Here is a 25,000-nt window from a genome sequence, read left to right on the forward strand (position 1 = left end):
AGTCTTTGATGAAAAGAAAGTTGAAAAGAGCAACAATTGTAACATTATAAATGTATTTACCATCACTTTTGATCATTTTAAGTCACCTTGCTGATTAAAACTATTCATTTCTTTTATCCTGGTGTACGATAGAAAAGATGGGTAAAATAATATGCTTTAATCTGATGAATAATTACACTGGAGCCAGACTGAGATTGCACTTGGACTGTTTTCGTTGCTTCTGTATGTAAACGAACTTGAACTCGTGTCAAAAAGCGTCTTAATGCTGATTCGTGGAGATACGGGCGGTCACCGCTGTGATGCCCTAACCTTCACGCTTACTAAAGCGATCGGCTTTGTTGCTAAAACCAGCGATTTGCCCATAACCCGTATCTTGCGACGGTAACATGCGGCTGTCTGTGTTTGTCTCTCTCTCTCTCTCTCTCAGGCGTGTAACGAGTTCACGACCCATGTGATGAACCTGCTGAGAGAGCAGTCTCGCACGCGGCCCATCTCGCCCAAAGAGATCGAGCGCATGGTCGGCATCATCCACCGCAAGTTCAGCTCCATCCAGATGCAGCTGAAGCAGAGCACCTGCGAGGCCGTCATGATCCTGCGCTCCCGCTTCCTCGACGCCAGGTCCGTAAACAAACACCCCCGTGCGTTTCCCCTCCCCGTCGTCGAGCTTTAGGGCGCGCTTCCGAACCCACCCGCGCTTTTGCGGTGTCGAGTCCGTCCCTTTCTCGGTGTAATCGCTTGTTCTCTTTGAAACGTGCCTGGGATTTGCATACATTTCGGCGCGGATAAATCACGCTGGAAGCCTGGAGTCGGAGGCATAACATTTAAATGAGCTTCGTGTTTCCTCGGAATCCATTCTCCGTCTCTTTGGAGCATGCTCAGTTCCTCTGATTAATCCTCTCTCCGGCTGAGACCATGCTGTGCTCATTTGCATTTAGTGAAGAGGGGTTTTGGGGAGGAAATCGGCTCACCCTCTGTTCCGGCCCTTCAGTGCTGCATATGTAAAAGCCCCTGAGATGAGCTCCAATCGCACACTCTTAACCCACAGATGAGTGATGCCGAGAGGAGGTTGAATTCATTGGCACCCAAAGCTCAATTTACGCTCGCTTTAAAGCTCTTCTCTTTGACTGTGTGTGGGGTCTGCTCTATTCTTCTTTTCAAGCATGAAGCGTCTGCCTGCCCAATTTGTCTTTGCGCGTTTAAACCAAGCAGGCTGAAAAATATGGCCTTAATCTATGAAAATAGTGAAAGGAGGCCAAACTAAATGTTACACGTGTCGTTTCGTTTTGCGTGTATTTTATGCGTTTCGTGTTACCGATTTTGGTTGAGATTAATACGCAGGGGGGGTGGTTTCCAGCAAAAGCCAAAATAAAGAATTAAGTAAATTCATTAAATGCAATAATATAATGCAATGCAATCAAATGAAATGATTAAATAAAATGGGTTTGAAATAAAATAATATAAAAGGAACTGTAATAAAGTAGATTAAAATAAGGTGGTAACGGTGTTGAAATGAAATGGATAACAGGGTTGCATATTCAGGTTACGTATTTAAACTGTAAGTGAGTATAGTTTATCGTAATTTGAAATTAAATTAAATTAAATAGAATGTAGTTAAATTAAAAGGTAACAGGGTTGAATGTTCAGTTTAAACGCAGCTATCAATAGCTAGATGATGCATCATTATTGATCAAATTATTGTTGATTTCCAATAAATATTGGTTTGATCGTTTTCTTACAGTAACTTTAATCATTTATCGTTTATCTAACATTGAATAATTCTCAGTGCAATTGAATAAAGTAAACAGGAAACAGTGTTGCATATTCAGGTTAAATCATTTTATTGCTCAATGCAGGGTTGGTGTACATTTCAAAAAATGGTTTATTTCCAATAAATTAAACAGCAAATATTTGTTTGATCATTTTTCTTACAGTAACAGGGTTGAATAGTTTAAGAGCATTGACCTGCTTTTCAAGATACATTTTTTCTTTTCTTTTTTGGTTTTATTCACTGGTTTATCTCAAGTAACATTATTTCTCAGTAAATCCCCCTTAAAGTTATGAGTCACCCAAGTGTACACAGCCAGCGGCAGTGGCTTTCTCCGTGTTTGCTATGATGCATGAAGTGCACAAAAACAGTTACGGCAAGTTATGGCAAATCTGTTTCTCCAAATCCGATGTGCTTGTGCCTTCACAGGAGGAAAAGACGAAACTTCAACAAACAGGCCACAGAGATCCTGAATGAATATTTCTACTCCCATCTCAGTAACCCGTATCCCAGCGAGGAGGCCAAAGAAGAGCTGGCCAAGAAGTGTTCGATCACCGTCTCGCAGGTACCTAACCGTCTAAATATTAGACCCACTATCACCCTGATAGTAGTACCGTGGTTCTCTATATGCCGTGCAATTACAAAAAATGCCACAGTTACAATTGCATGTCCAGGTAGGCACCTCTCTAGACACCGAGACGCATCCGATGCTTATTTCTACCTGTTTTGCATGTAAAATAAATCAGTTATTCTCACGTGAGTTCAAGCTCATGCAACTCGAAAACAAAATCATTTGCAGCATGGCACCGCATGCCTCTTAGCATTTTTCATCCGCTGCGCTAAATGCATAATGCATTCTAAACTATTTAATAAATTTAGCTGAAATGATTGTATGATGCATTTAGGCCTGGTTTTGAGTCAGACTCGCGGGATGAGTGATGACTGCCGCGCCGTTTGTAATATAGAAACACCTTTAGCCTCTCGCGGGAACGGGAAGCTTAGCCGCAGGATTGATTAGCTTTTCATGGTAATGGTGTTTATCATTAGCGCAGAGCCTCATCCGCCGCTGTATTAGCCGTAATGGGCGTTAGTGTGTGTTGAGTGATTGCTGTCAGTGTATACTGTGATCATAGCTGCCAGCGTGCAAGTGATCATTTATTTCAATGTTAATGTTAGTGTGTGTGTGTGTGTGTGTCCGTCATGGTTAGACCTCTGCCCTTGTGGCCATCTCGAGTGCCGTCGGTGACATCCTTCACTGTTGTGATGTCTAACAGCCACTGTTGCTTCGACTGGTCTCATGCTCTGTGATCGGAATAAAACTGAAAATCAAAAATTGAGACACGCAAGTTTGCGGTTTGCGAATGCATTTTATTACGCACGATGATGATTACCGTGGCATGTCGTCATTTTTTTGGCATGAAATTTTCTGCAAATGAACTGCAAGTATTGAGTTCTTTTAACAATCAGATGCGCATTAAATGCTGCTTTTTCTGGAAAAAAAGAATCATTTCACAAATAAACATCAAATGCAACATTTTCAAGTACTTTATATTTCAGGTACTTCTTAGTGTCGTGAAAGCACGGTGTTGCTGTAAATATATTAAAAGATTACAAAAATATTACAAAAAAACACCTTTCCAGTCCTTCCACTGAATATTTTCACACGGAAATTCGTTTTCATTTTAGGTTATGTAACTTTTTGTTTAATAAAAAAACCCCACTTAGATTAAATAATGAATCGAGAAGGAGAAAACGTTAAATAATTAAAAACAGTAGATGCAGTGTGAATAAAATGCAATACTTTGTGTGAACAATATACACTACTGTTCAAAGTCTGCATGGCGTTTTAAAAATAAATTAATAAATGGATCTAATAAATGGATCTAAAGATATTTCGAATTTCAAACCAGCACTGTTTTGAACTTTCTATTCATCACAGAATCCTGAAAAATAAAGTCATCTCATTTTCCAGAAGAAAAAATTATAATTCTGCAGCACAACTGTTTTTAACATTTCTAATAATCAGAAATGTTTCTTGAAAAATCCGATTTGATCACAGCAATAAATTATATTTTAATGCACCTTCACGCGCCAAAAAAGCTATTCTGAATTCTAATAATATCTGTCATTAACCTGTATTTTTTATCAAGTACAAGAGACTTAAAAAACCTCAGCGAACCCCAAACTTTTAAACGCTATACCGTACGCGTTTGCAAACTGCACATGCTTCTGATATGATGTAATGTGCTTCTGTTTATCTTGAGTTGTCCGTCATGATCTGTGTGCATTGAGTTCAAGAGGACAGAGTGCTGGAAAACGCATGTCTTGACATTGTTTCTGTGGGCAGGTGTCCAACTGGTTCGGAAACAAACGGATCCGATATAAGAAGAACATCGGAAAGTTCCAGGAAGAAGCCAACATGTACGCGGCCAGAACGGCTGTGAACGCAGCGAGCGTGTCGGCACACGGCAGCCAGGCCAACTCCCCGTCCACTCCAAACTCAGCAGGTGAGACCCAGCCAGCCCCAGGACTCTGTATAGACTCGCTTGACTCTCTGAAAACCTACTTCAGCGTTTTCACTCAAAACGGGACGAGGGCTCCGCTCCCGTCTCATTAGCTCTCTTTGTGTAACCCGTCTGGTTAAAACACGCCGCTTTGTGCTCCGATGAGAACGTGCGAAAAGAGACTTGAGTGAGTTACTTCTGCACAAATGAAAAGTTGACTGAGCGAGAGACAACGGACTTCAGTCTTTCAGTGCTACGGTTCAAAAGCAAGTATTTGGTAATATCATAAAGTGTTTCCTGTCACCTGTTAACATTCAGTTAATGTATTAACTAACATTTACTACAGTATTTAGTATATGTCTTTGGTAACGTTACTTCGCAGAAAATATGATCATTCATTGTTGGTGCGTGTTCACTGTGCATCAACTAATGTTAACAAACACTTTTTGTGATTTTAATAATGCACGAATAGATTCCGGAATTGGCATTAAATAGGATCAATAAATGTTGTAGAAGTATTGTTCATTCTTAATGTTAATTAATAAACCTTATTGTAAAGTAGAACCAATTTATTACGTTAAATCAAATCATTTTAATGACCTCAAACTTTTGAAGAATAGTTAACAAAAAACTAAATATGTGTATTTTTCTCATTACGAGAAGACGTGTAAATAATGTTAAAATAATATGCAAATGATATTGTCGACTCAAGATTAGGGTTTGTTTGAGTTTTATTAATTCCAATTCTTATTCTGGTTTTAAAAGTCAAACATTAAGATATCAAACTTATCTATTGTGTCTCTTTTTTGCAAAACATTTAATTGCTGCTGAATACAATGAACATCAGCTGGCTGCATAAAAATAGCAAAATATAGCTGAAATCTGAAATAATTGAGAGTTTATTTAACGGAGGTTGTAGTTCTCTCTGAAGTAATGAACCGAACAAAATGACACAGAACTGATTCAATGACTCACTCAAGCTTTCTTTGATTTCTTTGTTACCGGATGAATTAGTGCTTTTGAACGAATCTCTTGAATGAATGATTCAAAGACACAAAATACATTTTTAACAGACCCCACGTGAGTCGCTAGGCGGAATTGAAATTTCAGTTTTACAGCAAGTATTCAATGGCTGACCTTAAATATCTCCTTCTGGAATTGATTCGATTCGATTCCCAACCCTGCTTAAGATCTGTCAAAGTCTTTCTCGCAAACGTGTTTTTGTTTGCATCAAATTAAAAATAGCATTTGCTCTCACTGGGTTGATTCAATTTGCATTTTAGGTAAAAAAAAAAAAGAAACTCGATCATTCTATGAATTCAAAGCAAATCTGCACATATCTGGAGTTGTGTGGCATCAGCTCTCTCTTGCTTTTAGCAGAGTCTCTCCTGCTTGCCGTTGATTCTTGATCTGTATGGGCTGCTGGATCTTCTGCTCTGAAAAGCTTATCTAACTATAACTCTGCAATTCTGCTCTCTGGAACCCTTCGGACTCATTTCTCTGGCTTGTTCTGTCTCTCTCTGTCGTGTCTGTGCACCTCTCAGGTTCTGCTGGCTCTTTTAACATGTCAAACTCTGGCGATTTGTTTATGAGTGTTCAGTCTCTGAACGGGGACTCGTACCAGGGCTCTCAGGTGGGAGCCAATGTGCAGTCACAGGTATAGTGCCAATAAATCACTACAGAAACCTACAGCACCAACACACAGCAACATGATGAACATTTATAGTGTGTGTGAAAAAGTAAGATATTGTTCATTTTTTTCCATGTAAACGTCCCTCATAGGCCGTGGTGGTAATATATTAGACGATAATTTGAAATTTAGTTTTTTTATTATTGGCGTAGGCCAAAAATGTTTGGCGTGTGGAGCAGGACTTTTATTATGACAGCACAAAAGGATGTCATCTGTATTAATGTTTACTTCACAAAAATACAAAAACAAATTATTGTAAGAATATACAATTACATATCATTTTCATTTTGGCATCTGCTATGCGTGCGGTATTATTATCTCTATATTAAAAAGTGTGATGATTTATTTTGGCAACCCTGCTCTCTAAGATTTTGGCATCAGCAGTCAATCAAAAAAAGGTTTTATTAAATATCAGTTACCAAAACTGACTACAATTCAAATAATGACCTAAGTAAAGCTGTTACTAAAAGAAATAAGCATGAACTCACACACATAAAAAATGTAAAACCTTTCCGTTTGGGGCGTTTCAAATCATATCTGAACTTTTCTATCAATGCTTTTCAGTATCGCGTGACATATACGCTACTGTCCAGAAGGTTGAGGTCAATAAGATTTAATTAAAAGCATACTGTTATTCAGTGAGGGTGCATAAAATTGAACAGAAGTGACAGTAAAAACATTTATAAGGTTACAAAACCTTTCAAATTTTTCCAGCATTGATAATAGCAGCAAGTCAGCCCATAAAAGTTATTTTTAAATCGTAATAAAAAAATTTGGAATTTTTTTTTTTTCTGTATTTTTGAGCAAATAATGTTTGGGACCAAATCTTACTGGCCACAAACTCTCGAACAGTAGTGTATGCATTTATCAACATATATATAATTTTAATTTTACTGTATTCTCATGTCAACAATTGGACACTGGAGCACAAAACCAGTCTATGGGACTTTCTTTTATGCCACGTAAGCAACATATTATAAATCATGTTCCATAAAGATATTTAGTAAATATATATATATATATATAAACACATTTTTTGATTAGTAATATTCTTTGCTGAGAACTTTATTTAGACAGCTTCAAAGGTGATTGTAAAAATGTTCGAGCAGTTGTATCTCGGCCAAATATTGTCCTATCATAACCATAGATCAACATAAAGCTTATTTATTCCGTTTCAAATAGACCCTCGCGACCGGTTTTGTGGTCCATGTGAAAAAAGCTCGCTCGGAGCCAGCGGTGAGACTGGCTTTGTAAAGCGTTTTGTTGTTCGCTTGTCACGGCGTCTGTCTTTGTGTCGTCTCTTATTGTTGTTTGCTTCCTTCGACCTTGCTTTCTTCTTTGTGGCGTCGCCCGACTTTGCTTTGTTCGCGACTCCGGCGCGCTCTGACCTTGCCGTGTTGTTTTTCGCGCTGTTTCAGGTGGATACCCTTCGCCATGTTATCAGCCAGACAGGAGGATACAGTGACGGCCTCGCAGCAAACCAGATGTACAGTCCGCAGGGCATCAATGTAAGGCGACAAAAAAACACTTCTTTTTTTCCCCCCTTCCTCTTGTTTTGCCCTCTACCAATTATTTCAAAGCCATAGGGCTCAGAATGCCACTTAGTGCGACTTGTCTGGGAATCGTGGTCACTTAGTTGATCGCCTGTGTGTCGCGAGCGCCACGGGCGGCGCGCTGCCCAGCGAGACGTGGACACGAGAGCGGCCCCGCGTCTGTCTGAGCCCATCACATCCAATCAGATCGGCCCCGGCACCTGCAGCCACGCGCCCCGCTGACGGGAACAGGTGACACCGGCTGCAAATGTATGGCCCCTCGCCGTGCCCCAAAGTCACCTGACCCTGATTATCCCCCCAAGGGCGGCGCACAAAAACACTCGGCGCTAAAAATACAGCCGCCTGCCTATGGTGAAACACTCGTAGGAGGACATCCCGCGCGTTCGGGGAGGGAGGGGCGCTGCTGGCAACTTAGCGCGCCGAGAAAATTCACAGCGACAAGCCGTGTGGTAAAGGGGAAAATCAATACGACAGACACACGGGGAGCGGAGTGTGGACTCGGGACAGCAATCCAAGCACATTGCTCAGATCAGGTTCCTGCCGAGCTAATGGCCTTGACAGCGAGCCGAGACGAGAACGAGAGAGAGAGAGAGAGGAGGGGGAGGCCGGTCAGCGTCTCCGTCCCGCTCCCGTTCTGCCGCGCTCCGCCGGCCGTATGTTAATGAGATCAAACACGTTCGCGGGGAAAGCGCGGATGTATGCAAATCCCGTCCTGCTTTCTTTTTCTTTTTCTTTTTTCCTGTGGAGAACGGTGTGCTTGACTGTGATGCGCTCGCTTCTCCTCCGGTGCTTTCGAAACGCATTTAATGCAGGACGGAGCATTCGCACTGAAGACATCGCAGCGCTTGTTTCGAATCGCTATAGGTTGCATGAAGTTTAGGAATATATAATAAAATGTAACGTATTATGTTTCGGCTCAAAATAAAAGGGGCGGTGAGGAAGCGTTAAATTGACCAAAAGTGAGAGTAAAAATATTTTTTAATGATACAAAAGGGTTTTTTTGTGCTAATGATCACTAAAGGATTACAGAATAAATAGCCTATGTGTGTGTGAGTGCATATATATATATATATATATATATATATATATATATATATATATATATATATATATATATATATATATATATATATATATATATATATATATATATATATATATATATATATATATATATATATATATATATATATATATATATATATATATATATATATATATATATATATATATATATATATATATATATATATATATATGTGTGTGTGTGTGTGTACATTGTTTTTGTATTAAACATATTTATTTAAAATATTAAAATATAAATTTATATTTGCAAAATATATACTGTAAGTGAGACTGGAGTAATGATGCTGAAAATTCAGCTTTGTTCACAGTAATAAATTACATTTTTAAATATATTAACATAGAAAATGTATTTTGCAGTTTTCACAATTTTTATTTAATATTTATTGATTGAATTTGTTCAAAATAGTTCTACCTTTGTGGAATCTTACCCCCAACATTACACATAATATGAAGTGCAATTGAAATAAAAATGTTAAATGATTTACACGATGAATGCAAAATCTAAATGATCACTATCAGTTATTGTAAGTGTGAATACTGTCTCCATAAAGTAATTGAATAGCTTTTTATCTACTTTAATTCTCATCCACTGAGATTTAAATGTGGCTCGTCCATACAGAGCTGAAATATTGAACATTTGCTCCAAAATTTTTCAATACTTTAGTGTGGGTTATTAATATCTGAATGTCACTGCATTAGATAAGTTCACCACAATCAAAGCGGCTCGTACAGCGTCTTTCCTTACAATAAACGAGACTTGCTTTGATGGTTTATCTAAAGCGACGCGGTTTTAATTGTGACTGAAGCGCTCGGAGATTTCGGGGGCCGCTGCGCATTAAATGGAGAAACGGAAAGCATTAGCAAATTACAGAGATATTGCGTCTGTCGTTGGCTTCCAGCGTGCATTCAAGAGATTTCAGTGTGCTTTCACTGGGTTTGACTGAGGAACAGAGCGGCGTGATGCCGTGAAATGCAGTGTTAATGTCTTTCACTGCTGTCTGGGAGATTAGTGATGGATTCTGTGTTTTTATTCCCTGTTTCATTCTCTCAGTGTCCTTCACTGATACTGCTTTTATTCTTGGAGCCTTGATTCTTTTCTCTCGTTGCCTCTCAGTGTTTGTGTGTGTGTGCGCGTGTGTGTGCGTGTGTGTGTGTGTGTGTGTGTGTGTGTGTGTGTGTGTGTGTGTGTGTGTGTGTGTGTGTGTGTGTGTGTGTGTGTGTGTGTGTGTAGAGGACAGGCGTCACACACAGAGCTCTTACACGCTCATTCCTGTTTTCTGAGGATATAATCATCTCAGACTGACAGAAACCTGCGCTGCCAACTTAATTACTGATCATTTTCTATTTGACAAAGGGTTTTTGACTTACAGAAATAATGGCAGATTGAAAAACAATCTTTTAAACGGTATTGTTATTTTAAAATTGTAATATTGTGGATATATGTTAGTTAAAATGTCATTTATTGCTGTGATCAAAGCTGAATGTTTAGCTTCTGTCTTCAGTGTCACATGATCCTTCAGAAATCGTTCTAATTTTAATTCAAATCACACTGATTTGATTCTCAAGTAACCTAAATGTGTTTTTTCCAATGTAGATTTATTTCAAATAAATAAATAAATAATTGTTACATTTATTTGGCAAGGAATAAACACAACACTTTTATATAAAAAAAAAAATATATATATATATATATATATATATATATATATATATATATATATATATATATATATATATATATATATATATATATGTGTGTGTGTGTGTGTGTGTGTATATATATATATATATATATATATATATATATATATATATATATATATATTTTTTTTTTTAAATGTTGTGTTTATTCCTTGCCAAATAAATGTAACAATTATTTATTTGAAATATAATTTATTTATATTAATTTTTTTTTTCCATATATGTGAATATATACTGTATGTTGTTTTATTCCACATTAATAACCTTGGTAAGACATCTTGCTTTATTTAAAAATGCAAAATGTTTGCTCTGTGAGAGTTTGTGTAGCACACCACTCTATGCAACGATTGATTTTTTTATTCATTTTGTAAAAACGACACATTCTGCAGATTCGACTGTGAAACATTGTCTTACAGGTCATGCGATTTTTAGGCGACACAAAATGTGCCTGATTGTTCACTCACGGTGTGTGTGTGTGTGTGTGTGTGTGTGTGTGTGTGTGTGTGTGTGTGTGTGTGTGTGTGTGTGTGTGGTCTCTCCATCAGGCGAACGGTGGCTGGCAGGACCCCACCACCCCGTCCTCCGTCACCTCCCCCACAGAAGGACCCGGAAGCGTTCACTCCGACACCTCCAACTGATCCTCACACACACACACACACACACACACGGACTGTCTCCATCCCCGCACCGCATCTTCAGACGTCTCCATGCTACCTCTCAGACCTCCACACCGCAGACAGCAGGACGTTTAGACCAGACACATAGCGACCCTGCCTTCATCGTCACGACAAACATCACGTTATGTTTGAAGCATTTTTGCAATTTTACCATAGTGCCAAAGTACTTTTATACATCACTTTAGGAACTCGTTTTACATTTACAATAGACTTGTGCTTGAAAAAGCAGTTTGCACTGCGTCTGAGCTGAACTCGATTTCCGTTCGTCTAATAACCTTTGCTTTGAATCTCCAGATACTTGGTTTACAAATAAAGGCAGCGTAGATATTAAAAACCAGTGCTGTCAGACTCTTTAAAATGTGCGCTGCGTGTATTTATTACGTGTACGTAAATGCAAACACATGCATGTATATATTTAAGAAAAATACGCCGTGTTTATATATTAAATATATTTATATTTAGCGTGATAATATAAATATATAAATGTGTGCACATTAAAATATATATGCGTGCGTATTTACGTATACACAATAAAATGAGCGCAGCACACGTGTTATCGTTTGGCAGCACTGATCACAATATTCATTTCTAAAGGTTATTAGCGCAACGTCACGCTTTCGATTTATTCACGCGATCCTGACGAATCTGTGACGTTTATGCACAGAATCCCTTTATACATCGTCGTCGTCTTCATCATCAGAATGCAATAAAAGGCAATCAGAAGTGAACCGATCCCAAATGTGAAATGGCTTTGTTTTTTCTTTTTTCCCTCCGGTTTCGTTCCACGTCAGGCTCCTCTCTCCCGGGGGGCCGACCTTGATACCAAAAAACGCTCCTCCGTTCGCATCGCATCCTTCACGCTGTAAATTGTGGCAAGATGAAACCAAAAAAAAAAAAAAAAAAGAAAAACCCCAACACGGCACGCCAATGCAGAAATCGGTTCGGATATATTTTTGATGCCCTCCTGTCGTGAAAAGCCGATTCTCGTTTCTGGCCACGCGTTTGATTTTTCTCGCAGGCATAATGTGAATGCGCGCTAGCTTCTATAAGTAGATGTGCACCTTTGCTCTTCTTTTGCTCTTTTCATAACGAAGGCATCTGGTTTCGGAGCTCTAGATAGTTCGGCTCATAGTCTTTTCTTTGGTTCGCCGTCTCGGATCCCATTTCAGCAGAAAAAGCCTCATATAATGACGCTTTTAGTTTTTTGCATATACAGCTGTTTGTAAAACATCAAATGTTTACTTTGTTGCATGTCTTTTGTTCTTTAAACTCCTGCAGTGTTTTTGAATGTTTCTCTCTTCTTTTTTTTATATCAAGCGCAGAGACATTCTCTTGTCAAGTTTTAACTTTTAAGATCTCTGCATATGTATAAAAGGAATAAAATGGAACAGCAAACTATTGTCTTTTTGATTCCAACTCGTTTTTGTGAAGAAAAACTAACAAGGTGTAGGTTTTTTGGTCTCTTAATTTGTACTGGTAATGCATATTCCAAATAAATAGTTTCTTTTGTTGCGATATGTTTCTCTCTGGTGTCTGGTTTCATTCATATTCAGTTAATGTGCTGCTTTGAGATATGTTATGATTGTTGTGACACTATTTGTGTCATATTTTCAATGTTTTCATATTACTTCAGGGGAAATCTGGATGATTTGGTTGTGTTTTTGTAATTTATGGTAAAAAATTACATGTGAGTGAGTACAAATCATTTTACTTAAACCCAGAGAAACAGAATTATCAAGCGGTAACTAGATTTTTTTCCATTTTTATATATATATATATATATATATATATATATATATATATATATATATAGTTACGTTTCATAATTTTCTAAAAAAAAAAAAAAAAAAATATATATATATATATATATATATATATATATATATATATATATATATATATATATATTTTTAAATATTTATAAATATATTTTAAATATAATATATATATATTAAATATTTTAATTATATTTATAATATATAAATATATTTCTAAAATAATATATATATATATTTTTTTTTTATTATATATATTAATTTATTTTTATTTTATATATATATATATATAAATATTTATTTTTATTTTATATTTATATATATATATATATATATATATATATATATATATATATATATATATATATATATATATATATATATTAATAACTTTTTTCAGTTTTAGCTTTCAGTTTTCAAATTTAACCAAATGAGAAATGTTAGTTCATGTGTAGAATTGTTTTAATAGTTTTAGTTAACTGAACTAACACTGAAAACTTGTGAAAACTTGAAAAAACAAATGTGAAATATCATTAATATCTAACTGGGTCATTTTAGGCCTAGGCAGTCTCTCACATTACTCTTCAATTGAACCGGAAGTACTATGTACAATATTTCTAATAACTTATAATAGTAGCGATCTAGTCACTGACTGATCATGTTCTGCGGAAAAGAGCATGCACTTCTCTCCGATGAAACTGGGTGATTTAGTGCTGATGCACGCCGAGTTTTTCCACCTCAGAGGCTGTGAACGTGAAATATATTTTTAGTTGATGTTGACTGAAAGCGAAATGTTTCAGATTTTGAAATGCAGCTAAGAAACACTGTACATGGGCTGAAGATCGTGTTAAAAAAAATTTAAAACAAGAAACAGAACCATTTTTTTCAGAGATGAACCCGGTTTGCGCGTGCAGGCCGTTGCTTATGTGTTCAAAATCAACTTATATTTTGCTTTTGCCAGATTGAAAACATCACCTGGCGTTCAGTGTGTGTAGTTTTATTATACGCTGCCTTTCTTCAGTGAATGTGTTCGTGCACATCAACACCAAACACTTCCGGCTAAATGTGCCGAGAACAACCTTTTCAAATTAAATAATAAAACGGCAAGAATCTGACCGGATGGTAGCGTTTTTTCGGCTGTGGGAACGCGGCTCCATCTCTGTGAGATGTTTTCCTCGCTCAGGAGCGTCCCTCAAAGGTCAGCAGCCGAGGGACCGGTGTCTGGAAAACAAATTAAGGAGGGAAGATGAATGCAAAGCAAAGCGAAACGCGTTTATTGATGGCCACCATTTAGAGTATCTCTGTAGTCCATTTTTCACTCGCCACGAGCGAGATTGAATTCAGAGCCGAACCTTTGAGCGAATCGGACCGATCAAAACCACACTACACTAAACACACAGTAAACAAGCAAATATTAATAACTACAGTAAAAAAGAGGTGGCTTTCAAAATTCTATCGTGTAATATATATAGGCCTAAGTGCATGTTTTAATGGCCTTTACTTCAAAGCTATACGTGTAACACACAAATTATGACGAAGGCTATAATAGGTATACACAACACATTAAAATATGATCAGCACCCTTTTTCATGTTATATCATATATCATACATTATATGACACAACACATTTTTTTTTTAATGTATAACATTTTTTTTGGTAATGGATTTGAAAAATAAATAAATAAATAAATATATATATATATATATATATATATATTTTTTTTTTACAGTTTTTCTGGAAATGTTTTTTTCTAGCCTATTGGACTTATATTAAGTGCATTCACAATGAAACACTGGTTAACAAAGAAAAAACAAACTAACGTGATGATCAAAAAGATCAAACCATGGTTGCATAAAAAGTGCACGGAACAAAACGAAATCTGAGATTGACCCGTATAGGCTTCTGTATGTCGCTGTTAGAAAAGTAAAACAGGCCTACAACGCCCTAAAATCATAACGAGACTCACAAAATTCACTTTTTCCCATTTGAATCAACGTAAAGATGCCAGAAATGCAGCGCAGCCTATTTTTTTCCAAAAGTTTTTGAGATGTCATCCCTAAACCCATCTGCTGTAAATGGAGCACGAGGCAAAACAAACAGAATGAGGCTTTTATGATGCGCTTGTCCTGTAAAAACAACACGCGCGTTCTGCATAATGCGCGCGTGATGTAGCGTATCAACGCCAGCACAATGCACACGCGTCGTCCTCGTCCTCGCGAGCTCGCCGCAGGGGCGGATGGGACGGGAACAGCTCCCGGGTCTACGGGGCAGGAATTAAAGCCGCGCTGCGCGGGGATTACCGAGCGGCGCGGATCTCGCGTGTCCAGAGGGAGGAGGACGCGCCGCGTCTGTGTCGAGCGAAGGATTCGACGCGTTCCGCGCCAGGGCTTTATCGCATTGACACGCCGGATGAGGGTCGCGGATCGCGCGCGGCTGCGGGGATCTCCGCGCAATCGCCAAGTCCCTGCCGAACGATATATAGAGAGAAAAGGAATCAGGTTAGACGTCGGTGTCGATTGCATGCTTGATTCGGGAGGACGCGCGTGGCGGTGTCCCGTTTGCGTCCGTCAGGCGCGCGCGATCGCCCAAAAAAAAAGAAGAAAAAAAGAGCCTCGCGCTGTTTCGCGGATCAAAGCGCGCAACGCGTCGACAATCGCGGAAACGCTGCCAGCTGAACTTTCGCGATGTGGGTGTTGGAAGTTAAACAGCGCCGCTTTGTGAGAAGCGCCTAAAGCGGCTCGTGTTAATGAATCAGACGCGCGTTTGCGCATCTTTGAAAACAGCGCCTCGAGACAAAACAGCAAACTTATCTCTTTGAAACACAGATCTCCAAACGGAGCGCGCGCGCGGAGGACGTGTGGGACGCGGATACAATCTCAGCATCCTTCAAAGCCGATGGCAGATTGTCAGAGTCCTGCTCATCCGGACCTGTGTCTATTCTGTCTTTCTTGTCAAACAATTATCACTGTTTTGAAGGATTAAAAGTGCGTTTGGCGGAACAAAAAAAGGCTGTTTGATGCGCGGTTTTGCAGCTTTCTGACGCGTTCCTCCGCTTTGGAGGGTCAGGTTAAGTTGATTCGTTTGATAAGTGATTTAAGCCTGTGTTCTCGGGGTCACCGGGGTCAGCGTTTGTAGTTATTTCCGTCTCGGCTCAGTGAAGTGAGGTTTTTTCCCCCCCCTCTGTGTATAGATCTCGCGAGCTCAGTGTTTTTCTGTAAACAGTGGAGAAGGGTTTATGATGAGACTCAAGGCAGGAGGCCGCTGTCACATTGAGTTCCTCGGCGTCACCCTGCCGGCTGAACTCTGGGAAATGCCCTGCAATGTGACAGCAAGACTCACACTTTAAAATCTGTGAACTTCATTATTAAATCACAGACGATAGAATCTTTCGGTGACAAGCAGCACAGACTACAAAAGCTTGAATGCGTAATAAAAAAAGGCAAAGGAGTCTGATTTTACCAAGTGTGACGTGTTCTTGGATCAGCTTTGCGATTGAGCTTGCGGTCGCTGATCGAGGCGCGTGCATCGGTGCCATCCGACTAGAACCTCTTCTGATTTCAGGCATTAATGTGTAAGGTTATGTTTTGGTGCAGAGATATGGCCAAGACTGTGTTTTTGGATTCAAGTGTTGTTCCAGGGTCGGTAAAAAAATGTCGACCTAGGAGCACATCTAACTCAGCAAAGGCGAATTATGAGCTTCCACAGAAATCATAAAAATTCTGTTTAAATTTTTTATTTTTTTTTTGTGGCAAAAGCAAGCTTCCATAATAAACACACACATATCAACAAATAAGTTTTTGCATTTATTAATTTGTTATTATCACACACACACACACACACATATATATATATATATATATATATATATATATATATATATATATATATATATATATATATATTATATCGAGAACAATTTCAGCATCAATGCATCTCGATCCATCATGACATCTAGCTTCAGGTCTCCTAATGAAACCAAAATAAAACAATTAGCAAACTGCTATATTTTGGCAGTTATTTAACGTTCAGTGGTAAATATTTGCCAAGCGGTGAGAAAAAAACGTGCCAGTCGAATCAGTTCATTCTCAGCAATGATTTCCTCTCATGCATTCATCGGCAGAACGCAGAAGGGAAGTGAAACTTTCTACTTAAACCATGTGCACATCTAGGAACGTGATTAAATTTAGGAATCCACTGAGAAGGTTCGTGCATCGCCCGCCGATGCTCCTGATGTGCTAATTGGCTCAAAGAACTCAAAAGGGTCCCAAAGCGCTTTCATTTTCACTTGCAGATTAAGCATTAAACACCTGCGCTGTGTGAGGTGATGCTGAAGGTGTGTGATGTCGTGGGATCGGCGCCGAGGCTGTCAGTCAGTGAGCCTCAAAGAAAAAACATTTCTCTCTGCTCCTAAAGTGTATGAGGATCCAGCAAACTGTTATTACCGAGGCTATGAACAGAAGTTTAATGCTCAACTGCAAGCGCTGCTGCATACGTATGAACTCAAACACAAAGCTAGACTGAAACAAAAAACCGTCAGTAACTCGGTGAGAAACATTAAAGATTACAATTGTGAAAAATAAGCTTTGGAAAATTTAAATAATTTAAAAAAGTATATAAAAAATTATTAAAATTGAATAAAAAAAAATAGAACCATAAATATAAACTGCGTGTAATTATTTTAATATATGTGTATATACTGTGCACATTTATTACGTATATAAAAAACGCATGCATGTATACATTTAAGAACAAATATGTTAAATATGTTGACATATTAATATATTTTTATATAATTTAAAATCCAAGAAACTAAATATATACATGTAAATATTTTCAAATACATCCTGTATGTGTGTGTGTATATATATATATATATATATATATATATATATATATATATATATATATATATATATATATATATATATATATATATATATATATATATATATATATATATATAATGTCCAATAAATATAAACAGCACAAACACATATTACATTAATTTTATTTTGGACATGATTGTGATTAATAGCTTATACGTACTGCATATATATACTTACCGGCCACTTTATTTGGTACACCTGTGCAACTGCTCATTAACGCAAATTTCGAAATCAGCCAATCACACGGCAGCAACTCAATGCATTTGGGCATGTAGACACGGTCCAGACGATCTGCTGCAGTTCAAACCGAGCAACAGAACGGGGAAGAAAGATGATTTAAGTGACTTTGAACGTGTCAGATGGGCTGGTCTGAGTATTTCAGAAACTGGGATTTTCATACACAACCATCTCTAGGGTCTACCTTGGTCCGAAAAAGAGAAAACACCCAGTGAGCGGCGGCTCTGTGCCGCAAATGCTTTGTTGATGCCAGAGGAGAAGGTTCGAGCTGATAGAAAGGCAACGGTAACTAAACTACTCCTGTCAGCTAAGAACAGGAAACTGAGGCTACAGTTTGCACCGGCTCGCCAAAATTGGACGATAGAAGATTGGAAAAACGTTGCCTGGTCTGATGAGTCTCATTCTGCTGCGACATTCGGATGGATGGTAGGGTCAACAACATGAAAGCATGGATCCATCCTGCCTTGTATCAACGTTCAGGCTGGTGGTGGTGTAGTGGTGTGGGGGATATTTTCTTGGCACACTTTGGGCCCAGTAGTACCAATTGAGCACAGTTTCAACTCCACAGCCTACCCGAGTATTGCTGCTGGCCACGTCCGTCCCTTATGACCACAGCGTACCCATCTTCTGATGGCCGCTTCCAGCAGGAGAACGCTTGAATCATCTCGGACTGGTTTCTTGAACGTGACCGTGAGCTCACTGAACTCAAACGGCCTCCGCAGTCACCGGATCTCAATCCAATAGAGCACCTTTGGGATGTGGTGTACGGGAGATTCATCACGGATCTGCAGCAACAGCGTGATGCTATCATGTCGCTTTGGACCGAAATCTGAGGAACGTTTCCAGTACCTTGTTCAATCTATGCCACGAAGGATTAGGGCAGTTCTGAAGGTACTAGTGAGGTGTACCTAATAAAACGTGTGTATAGCATCATCACTTCAGTGTCACAAACACAGCGATGCATTTTATTTTATTTGTAGTCTACTGCATGCTTGATGAATAACAAGCATCGTAGTTCTATACTTTGTTCTTAGTCGTACTCCTTTTATTAAGGCATGTATTTAGCTCAAACACTTCAATAAAAAGCCAACATTGCCATCTAGTGACTGGAACAGAGCACTCCGTTTAGTTAGTCTAATGCTCCCTTCACTTCAGGCTCCCTTCAATCCTGAAATCTGATGTAACAAAAGGAAACGTAATAACGCACGATTTCAACAAAGTAGTTTATTGAAGATGCACAAAACAAATGAGCTTTTTTGCTTCATATTCCAAACGTCGTTTCACAAAATGCAGCACTCATCGGTTGTAAGGGTGCATGGATGCAGACTTGATGTTCGTCTTGATGTTGCTGGGCATTTTACCTGGTAAAATAGAAAGTGTAGAATGAAATCACTGCATGAGCTTGATAAACGGTGGTTTTGTGAATTAATTTGGTCATTAAGCGCGGTACCGGGTTGTCCAGGCTGCTGCTGGGTGACCTGTCCTCCCATGGCGGCCTGATGGCCCGTGGCTCCAGCGATTGTGACCTGCTGTAGTGTGGGACCCGTTGACATCATCGGCTGTCCGGGGTGACCAGGAGGGACGGGTCCGGGTGGTCTGCATTTCGAGAGTCCCTTTCCGAAGCCCACCGCTGCCACCAAAGCGTTCGTGTCAGCGGGATTGAAAGATGGCTTGTTTTGCCTCAAAGCTGAAGAGAAACATCCGATCAACATCAGTGACTCGACACGCGTGGAAAATCTAAACTAGGAACCAGTTAATCTACCTGATGTATCAGAGTCTCTGTCATCACGGGGATTATTCAGCTTTTCCAAAAGACTTGAGCAAAGTTTATTCAGCGTTTGGATCTGTTTCTGAAAAGTTAGCGGAACAGAAATCAACAACCAACGTTTATACACTTCATATTTAAAATGTTTACAGCGGTGTCGGGGTTAGTTTAAAGATTAATCCTTAGGAGGAACTTCTGTCACAAAAAAACCCCCCAAAAACAACAACAACAAAAAAAAAGGTTGATTTAGGACATGCTAGATTGTTGCTAAGATGTTACTTCTTTAAGTCAGGTAAAGAAGGCCTTCGTTTACCTGAGCTGCTTCAGGTCCGATCCGGGCCGCTTCGGCACTCAGGTGTTTCTCCTGTTCCTCCACCTCCGGGTCGGGTTTAGTTCTGAGATGATCCGGCACGATCTCATGGCTGAACACAGGCACCCGCTGCTCTGTTATTTTCTGCAACCGAAGAAACAGCATCTTAAAAAGCCAGTCAAGCTGTCATAAGCAGAGCGACTCGGTGAATGCACTCACCACCAGCTCTTCATCTCGATCAGGAGACAGCAGCAGGGGGATGATGACCTGGGACCTGTAGGATGGGGTCTTCTCGTTTTTTAACACTTTATTGATGGTGTTCAGCTGCCCGGACAAAAGGGCGAAATTGTCCAGCACCGAGGGCCTGAATTAAAAAAAAACCTGCGTCAATATAGCGACAGATGCACTGTGAGTTTATCAGGAAGGATCTGTAGCTCTCACTCACCATGTGAGTCTGTCATGCTCGTTTTCCAGTTTCAAGATGAAACTCTGCAGGGAACCTTTCAGATGAGCCACGCGAGAGAGCAGAGACTCCAGAGACGCCTCCAGCTGCTTCTCCTCCCGCTGCTGTCGAAATAAAACACCCTTCAGCTCTTATATGACCCAATAAAACAACAATGAATGTTTTTTTTCCCCCGCAGTGTAACATTATAAGCCGTCAGTTAGCGTGGCGGTATTCTACACACAGGCAAAACCAACCGCAAAAAAAGATATATTCTCGCAAACTGCACGCGTGTTTGCGTCATTAATTGAAAATAGGTTTTTAGAAATGTGAAACAGCTGTAAAAACACACTTAAAGTAAAACTGTTTAACAATTTACCTGCATTTCAAAGCTACTGTCCAACGGCACAATAAAGCGGAAGTAAACAAACACTCGTAGCAGCAAAAAGAGTCCGGCTGTCAAACGCGCCCGAGAGAACGGTTCCTAAACTTTTCTGATATATAGTCGTAAATAGAATCGCCACATGATTTTTTTTAAATTAATTATCAAAAAAAAAAAAAACGTACAGTAAGATAAAAACGTTGTATATTTCCAGTTGATCGACTGTGCAAAGATTAAGTCCTAAATACTTAGCATGTGGAACTAAACAAAACGTTCAAGTAGTCGGCATTTTAATACAAATAAATGCATTAGCAATTAAACTTTTTAAAAACGTATTTAATGTAACTTTTAAAAGTCACTGAAAATAATTAGATTATTTATAATATATAATTCTATTGTACTCTGCTTATTCACAAACGCGTGTGAGGGCTTTTATTTTGAATTGTCGAACGGGAAGTGAAGCAGCTGCAGTCAGATGAACTGCAGTTTACAGATATTGACACAAACCCTTAAAACTCGCTCAAAATCAACCTGCCAGTAATGAGAAGCACGGCATGGCAGACAGACAGGACAATGAGGTAAACTAAACTCTTGTTTGGACCGAGTTTGTTTGTTTTATTCAGTTCCTTCGGAATAGTTTGCTGCTTGAGTAACAGAGCAAATAAACAGAGCAGGAGGAAAAACATTGATTTTAGGAATAACGCGAGACTTTTATTCTGTTATCCCTGCACCGAATGCCTTTTTCTAACCTGTGAACTAAATAAGAGGTATTTGGGAGAGGTTTAAGGCGGAGGTTGGAAGGAAATCAGTTTAATGCAGTTCTGTCATGTGTCTGCAGCCCCTCCCTCAGACTGCACAACAAAAACAACAGCATGCTTTTCATATACCCCGTTAAAAATAAACGTGGGCACTCTGCACGTACTTAAATCTATTCTTCTTTCAGTTTAGCTGAAGGTTTTTGTCCAGCAGTGGATGTAAATCGTTTTAAACACTGCAATGTCTTTCTTAACCCTGCCAGGAATCAGACATGATTCTGCTATAAAGATTTTGTTTGTGCGATAAACAGTTTCGTTTCTTTCTTTAGCGTTGTGAAGTGAGGTGATATTTTATTTTTTGCTTAGTTATGCGCTGCATTTTACTTGTTTGTTCTTTTCAGAAATGGTGAATGCGAGTATTTGGCCGTTAGAGATCTCTAAGGTGTCTCTAAGGGCCATAGCCAGATAGGGACGGTCTATATGTGATGTGTGTGTGTGTGTGTGTGTGTGTGTGTGTGTGAAAATGAAGTTATATGGTGAACAAAAGCTATACAACGAAACTAAGACACACTAAACATTGTAAGGAATACTCTCTGGCACGTATCTGCATAAAAAGCAGCTTGTTTCTCATTTCTAAAAGTGGGCATTTGCTTTTATATTGTACTGCAAACACTCGTTCCCGTGTGAAATGGTGTTTTCTGCTGTTTTTCTCTCTGAAGGTGGAGGAGGCAGAGCAGGTGTACCTGCTGATGAAAGAGGAGCACAGGATATCACGCAACGTGCGTCTGTCCTGGTTCCTCCACCGGCTCAATCAGGTCGTTCGGCCCAGTCCTCTGTCCGAGCTGGTGAGAGACACCATCTCATAATCCACTAATGGCTCTATAACTAAAGAAATGGGTGGTTCGTAGATGATTTCATTGCGACAAACTATTGTCCAAAAATGTAGGGTTGGCAGGTCTTTAAACAAAGCATTTACTTGATCTAAAATACAGTAAAACTGTGAAATGATTTTTTTTTACGTTTAAAATAACTGTTCTTTATGTAAATGTATTGAAAAAAGTAATACATTTTTGTCATCAATATCAAGCATCACTCCAGTCAGTGTGGCATGATACTTCAGAAATCATTTTAATATGCTGATTTGCTGCTTAAGAAATAGTTTTACATATTTATTTTTTTAAAATCTGTGATTTTTTTTTTTAATTAAAATTTTTTTTTAAGTACAAAGTGTCTTTTCCATCACTTTCAATGCATCTTTACTGAATAAAAGTATTAGTTTCTTTTAAAAAAAAAAAAAAAACTTTAAATGGTAATACGCATTTATTTTAATGTCAGAAACTTTTGCATGAAATAAAACTCATATTGTACCGAATATTTACTATAATTTGAATGCTGTTAATTGTACAAGCGACCATGATTGCCAGCTAAACGGCCGGATGACAGACAATTAATCGACCTTTAATATATCCTTTCTTTGTTTAATTATCTTAAATGCACGTCTCAGGCCTGTAATGGGACGACGGCGGTTTTGTTGTTGGGTTTTTGTGCTGAATCGCATCGATCAGATCAGATCTTCGTTGGTCACGTGACTCTGTATCCCACCGTGTCCCGTGTCTCCGTCAGCTGAAGTCAGAGAATGACCTGGATGTTTTGAGCGTCCTCCCGAAAGGATGGCAGCCCGATTCTCCTCCCTCGTCCTGCCCGTGTCTGCTGGTTCCCTCCACGCGAGTCACTTTCCTGGCGCGCAGGTACCGCTTCATCGTCGAGCTGGACCTGAGCCCGTCCACCGGCATCGTGGTACGAGACCATCATTGACTTGTTTTGCTAACACTTTAATTGGTTGAGCTTTATTTTACAGGACGTGTACTTGCTTGTACTTACAGTGTACCTACCTAAGAAAGTAATATATGCACACTTTGTTAACAAAAACGTATATATGTCAGAAATGGATCCCACCTTCTATGACAACTATGCTATAAGAAGCTCATTAAAGTGCTCTAATGATGTGTATTTTTATGAATGAACTTTTTGAAGAGTGCAGAGTCACACGCCGTCTGTTTTCAGGATGACAGCACAGGAGAGATGATCTTTGATGAAGTCTTCCACGCTCTGTCTCGGTGCTTGATTGGTTTGGCGAAACCCTTTAAAATCCCAGGAACTGATCACGTGTTTCAGCCGGAGATCTTCATCACCATCCTGGCGTATTCCTCCATCATCGGCCTTAGTTCCCACCAGGTCTGCGTCTCAGGTCACTTGTGAATTGAATCTCTGCGCGTTAGCTGGGCGTTGTGTTTTTTTCTGACCATGACTCTGGCCGTCAGGTGTTGGTTCAGGGCTGTCAGCTGGACTGTATGGATTTGGAGCAGTTCTTGCATCAGATCTATCAGCAGCTGAGAGCCGTGGAGAGCAGCATCGCTGATGTCCTCCAGCAGCAGCAAAATCAGGCAAGAGCAGCTCGCTTGTGCTTTTCATGCTCCTGGTAAACCAATACACCGAAAGAAGCCACATTGCAATGCATTAAAGCGGTTTTACTCAAATTAAAGGGATAGCTCACCTGATTATGACAATTCTGACATCATTTATTCACCCTCCACTTGTTTCAAACCTGTGTGAGTTTCTTCTGTTGAACAAAAAAGAGGCTGTTTTGAAGAATAAAAGTAATTCGTAGAGGTTTGGAACAATTTGATCGTAAAATAAATGATAGAAAATTAGCTTCTCGACCATGATAAAGTTTACTTTAATGCACAGCCACTAGAGGATTATTGTTTTTTATAAATTGGGAGCCACAGCATATTCAAATTCAAATTTTATTTGTCACATACACATACATACATGGTACGACATGCAGTGAAATGTTTTTTACAACCGTCCAGCGTCAGAATAGAAAACAAAATATATATCTATAGAAGAAACAAGAAAGAAAACAAAATATATATATATATATATATATATATAAGCAAAACACACCAATGTTTAGTGATACTGTGCAGTAATTCTTGTCTAATTGTTTTGCTTAATATTCATAGGTTATTGCATAATATATTTTTTCTGTTTAGCTTTCAAATTATTTTTTTTTTCTAATTTGATTTAGCAATAATTTATTAAATTGACAGTAAAACATTTATGACAATTAATGACATTTGTGATTATTAAAACATATTCTATTATATGAAATATAAAAAAAGGAACAAAATATGTCTCGTTTTCTCACTAATAAGAAGCAGCGCAACTGTTTTCAACATTTATAATAATCAGAAATGGTTTTTAAGCAGCAAATCATCCTATTCGAATGATTTCCGGAGGGTCTGGAATAATGATGCTGAAAATTCAGCTGTGCCAAACAGAAATAAATGACAGCTTTTAAATGTATTTAAAAATATTCTAAACTGTAATTACTGCTTTTACTGCAATTATCATATAAATTTAGCCTTGGTAAACAGAGGAGACTTCTTTTGAAGACATTACTTGTT

General features: G+C 38.7%; 3 protein-coding genes across 4 annotated transcripts in view; 2 read left to right on the forward strand and 1 right to left on the reverse strand.

Moving 5' to 3' along the window:
* Window positions 1-12,493, forward strand: part of pbx1b (pre-B-cell leukemia homeobox 1b) — a 73,499-nt gene extending 61,006 nt beyond the window's left edge. The window contains exons 4-9 of one of the 2 annotated variants that reach the window (XM_043242438.1): window positions 428-618; window positions 2,195-2,330; window positions 4,113-4,272; window positions 5,814-5,926; window positions 7,378-7,467; window positions 10,845-12,493. In XM_043242438.1, coding sequence (XP_043098373.1) covers window positions 428-618; window positions 2,195-2,330; window positions 4,113-4,272; window positions 5,814-5,926; window positions 7,378-7,467; window positions 10,845-10,937 — 783 coding nt within the window. In that variant the 3' untranslated portion in view covers window positions 10,938-12,493. The remainder of the gene's footprint in view (window positions 1-427; window positions 619-2,194; window positions 2,331-4,112; window positions 4,273-5,813; window positions 5,927-7,377; window positions 7,468-10,844) is intronic. The other variant, XM_043242439.1, reaches the window with a different exon arrangement.
* Window positions 12,494-19,085: 6,592 nt separating this feature from the next.
* On the reverse strand, window positions 19,086-20,853 carry med8 (mediator complex subunit 8). Its single transcript, XM_043241262.1, has 7 exons — window positions 20,773-20,853; window positions 20,397-20,518; window positions 20,171-20,315; window positions 19,955-20,095; window positions 19,639-19,726; window positions 19,327-19,563; window positions 19,086-19,237 (listed from the first exon to the last, which is right to left on the reverse strand). Exons 1-7 carry the CDS (start codon window positions 20,776-20,778, stop codon window positions 19,173-19,175), a joined length of 804 nt encoding a protein of 267 aa, XP_043097197.1. The 5' UTR covers window positions 20,779-20,853; the 3' UTR covers window positions 19,086-19,172.
* Window positions 20,854-21,229: 376 nt separating this feature from the next.
* The window catches only part of LOC122346749 (KICSTOR complex protein SZT2-like), an 82,596-nt gene continuing 78,825 nt past the window's right edge, over window positions 21,230-25,000 (forward strand). The window contains exons 1-5 of the mRNA XM_043241600.1: window positions 21,230-21,353; window positions 22,250-22,375; window positions 23,154-23,327; window positions 23,595-23,765; window positions 23,852-23,974. Coding sequence (XP_043097535.1) covers window positions 21,330-21,353; window positions 22,250-22,375; window positions 23,154-23,327; window positions 23,595-23,765; window positions 23,852-23,974 — 618 coding nt within the window. The 5' untranslated portion in view covers window positions 21,230-21,329. The remainder of the gene's footprint in view (window positions 21,354-22,249; window positions 22,376-23,153; window positions 23,328-23,594; window positions 23,766-23,851; window positions 23,975-25,000) is intronic.

This window comes from Puntigrus tetrazona, chromosome 6 (assembly GCF_018831695.1).
Source record: "Puntigrus tetrazona isolate hp1 chromosome 6, ASM1883169v1, whole genome shotgun sequence".
Lineage (NCBI taxonomy): Eukaryota > Metazoa > Chordata > Actinopteri > Cypriniformes > Cyprinidae > Puntigrus > Puntigrus tetrazona.

What these genes read in the sequence shown, in the direction of transcription:
- med8 (XM_043241262.1), bottom strand. An exon ending in TCGGACCTGAAGCAGCTCAG is followed by an intron (nt 19,727 to 19,954) that starts GTAAACGAAGGC and finishes CTAACTTTTCAG; the next exon opens with AAACAGATCCAAACGCTGAA. An exon ending in GCAGCAGCCTGGACAACCCG is followed by an intron (nt 19,238 to 19,326) that starts GTACCGCGCTTA and finishes CTATTTTACCAG; the next exon opens with GTAAAATGCCCAGCAACATC.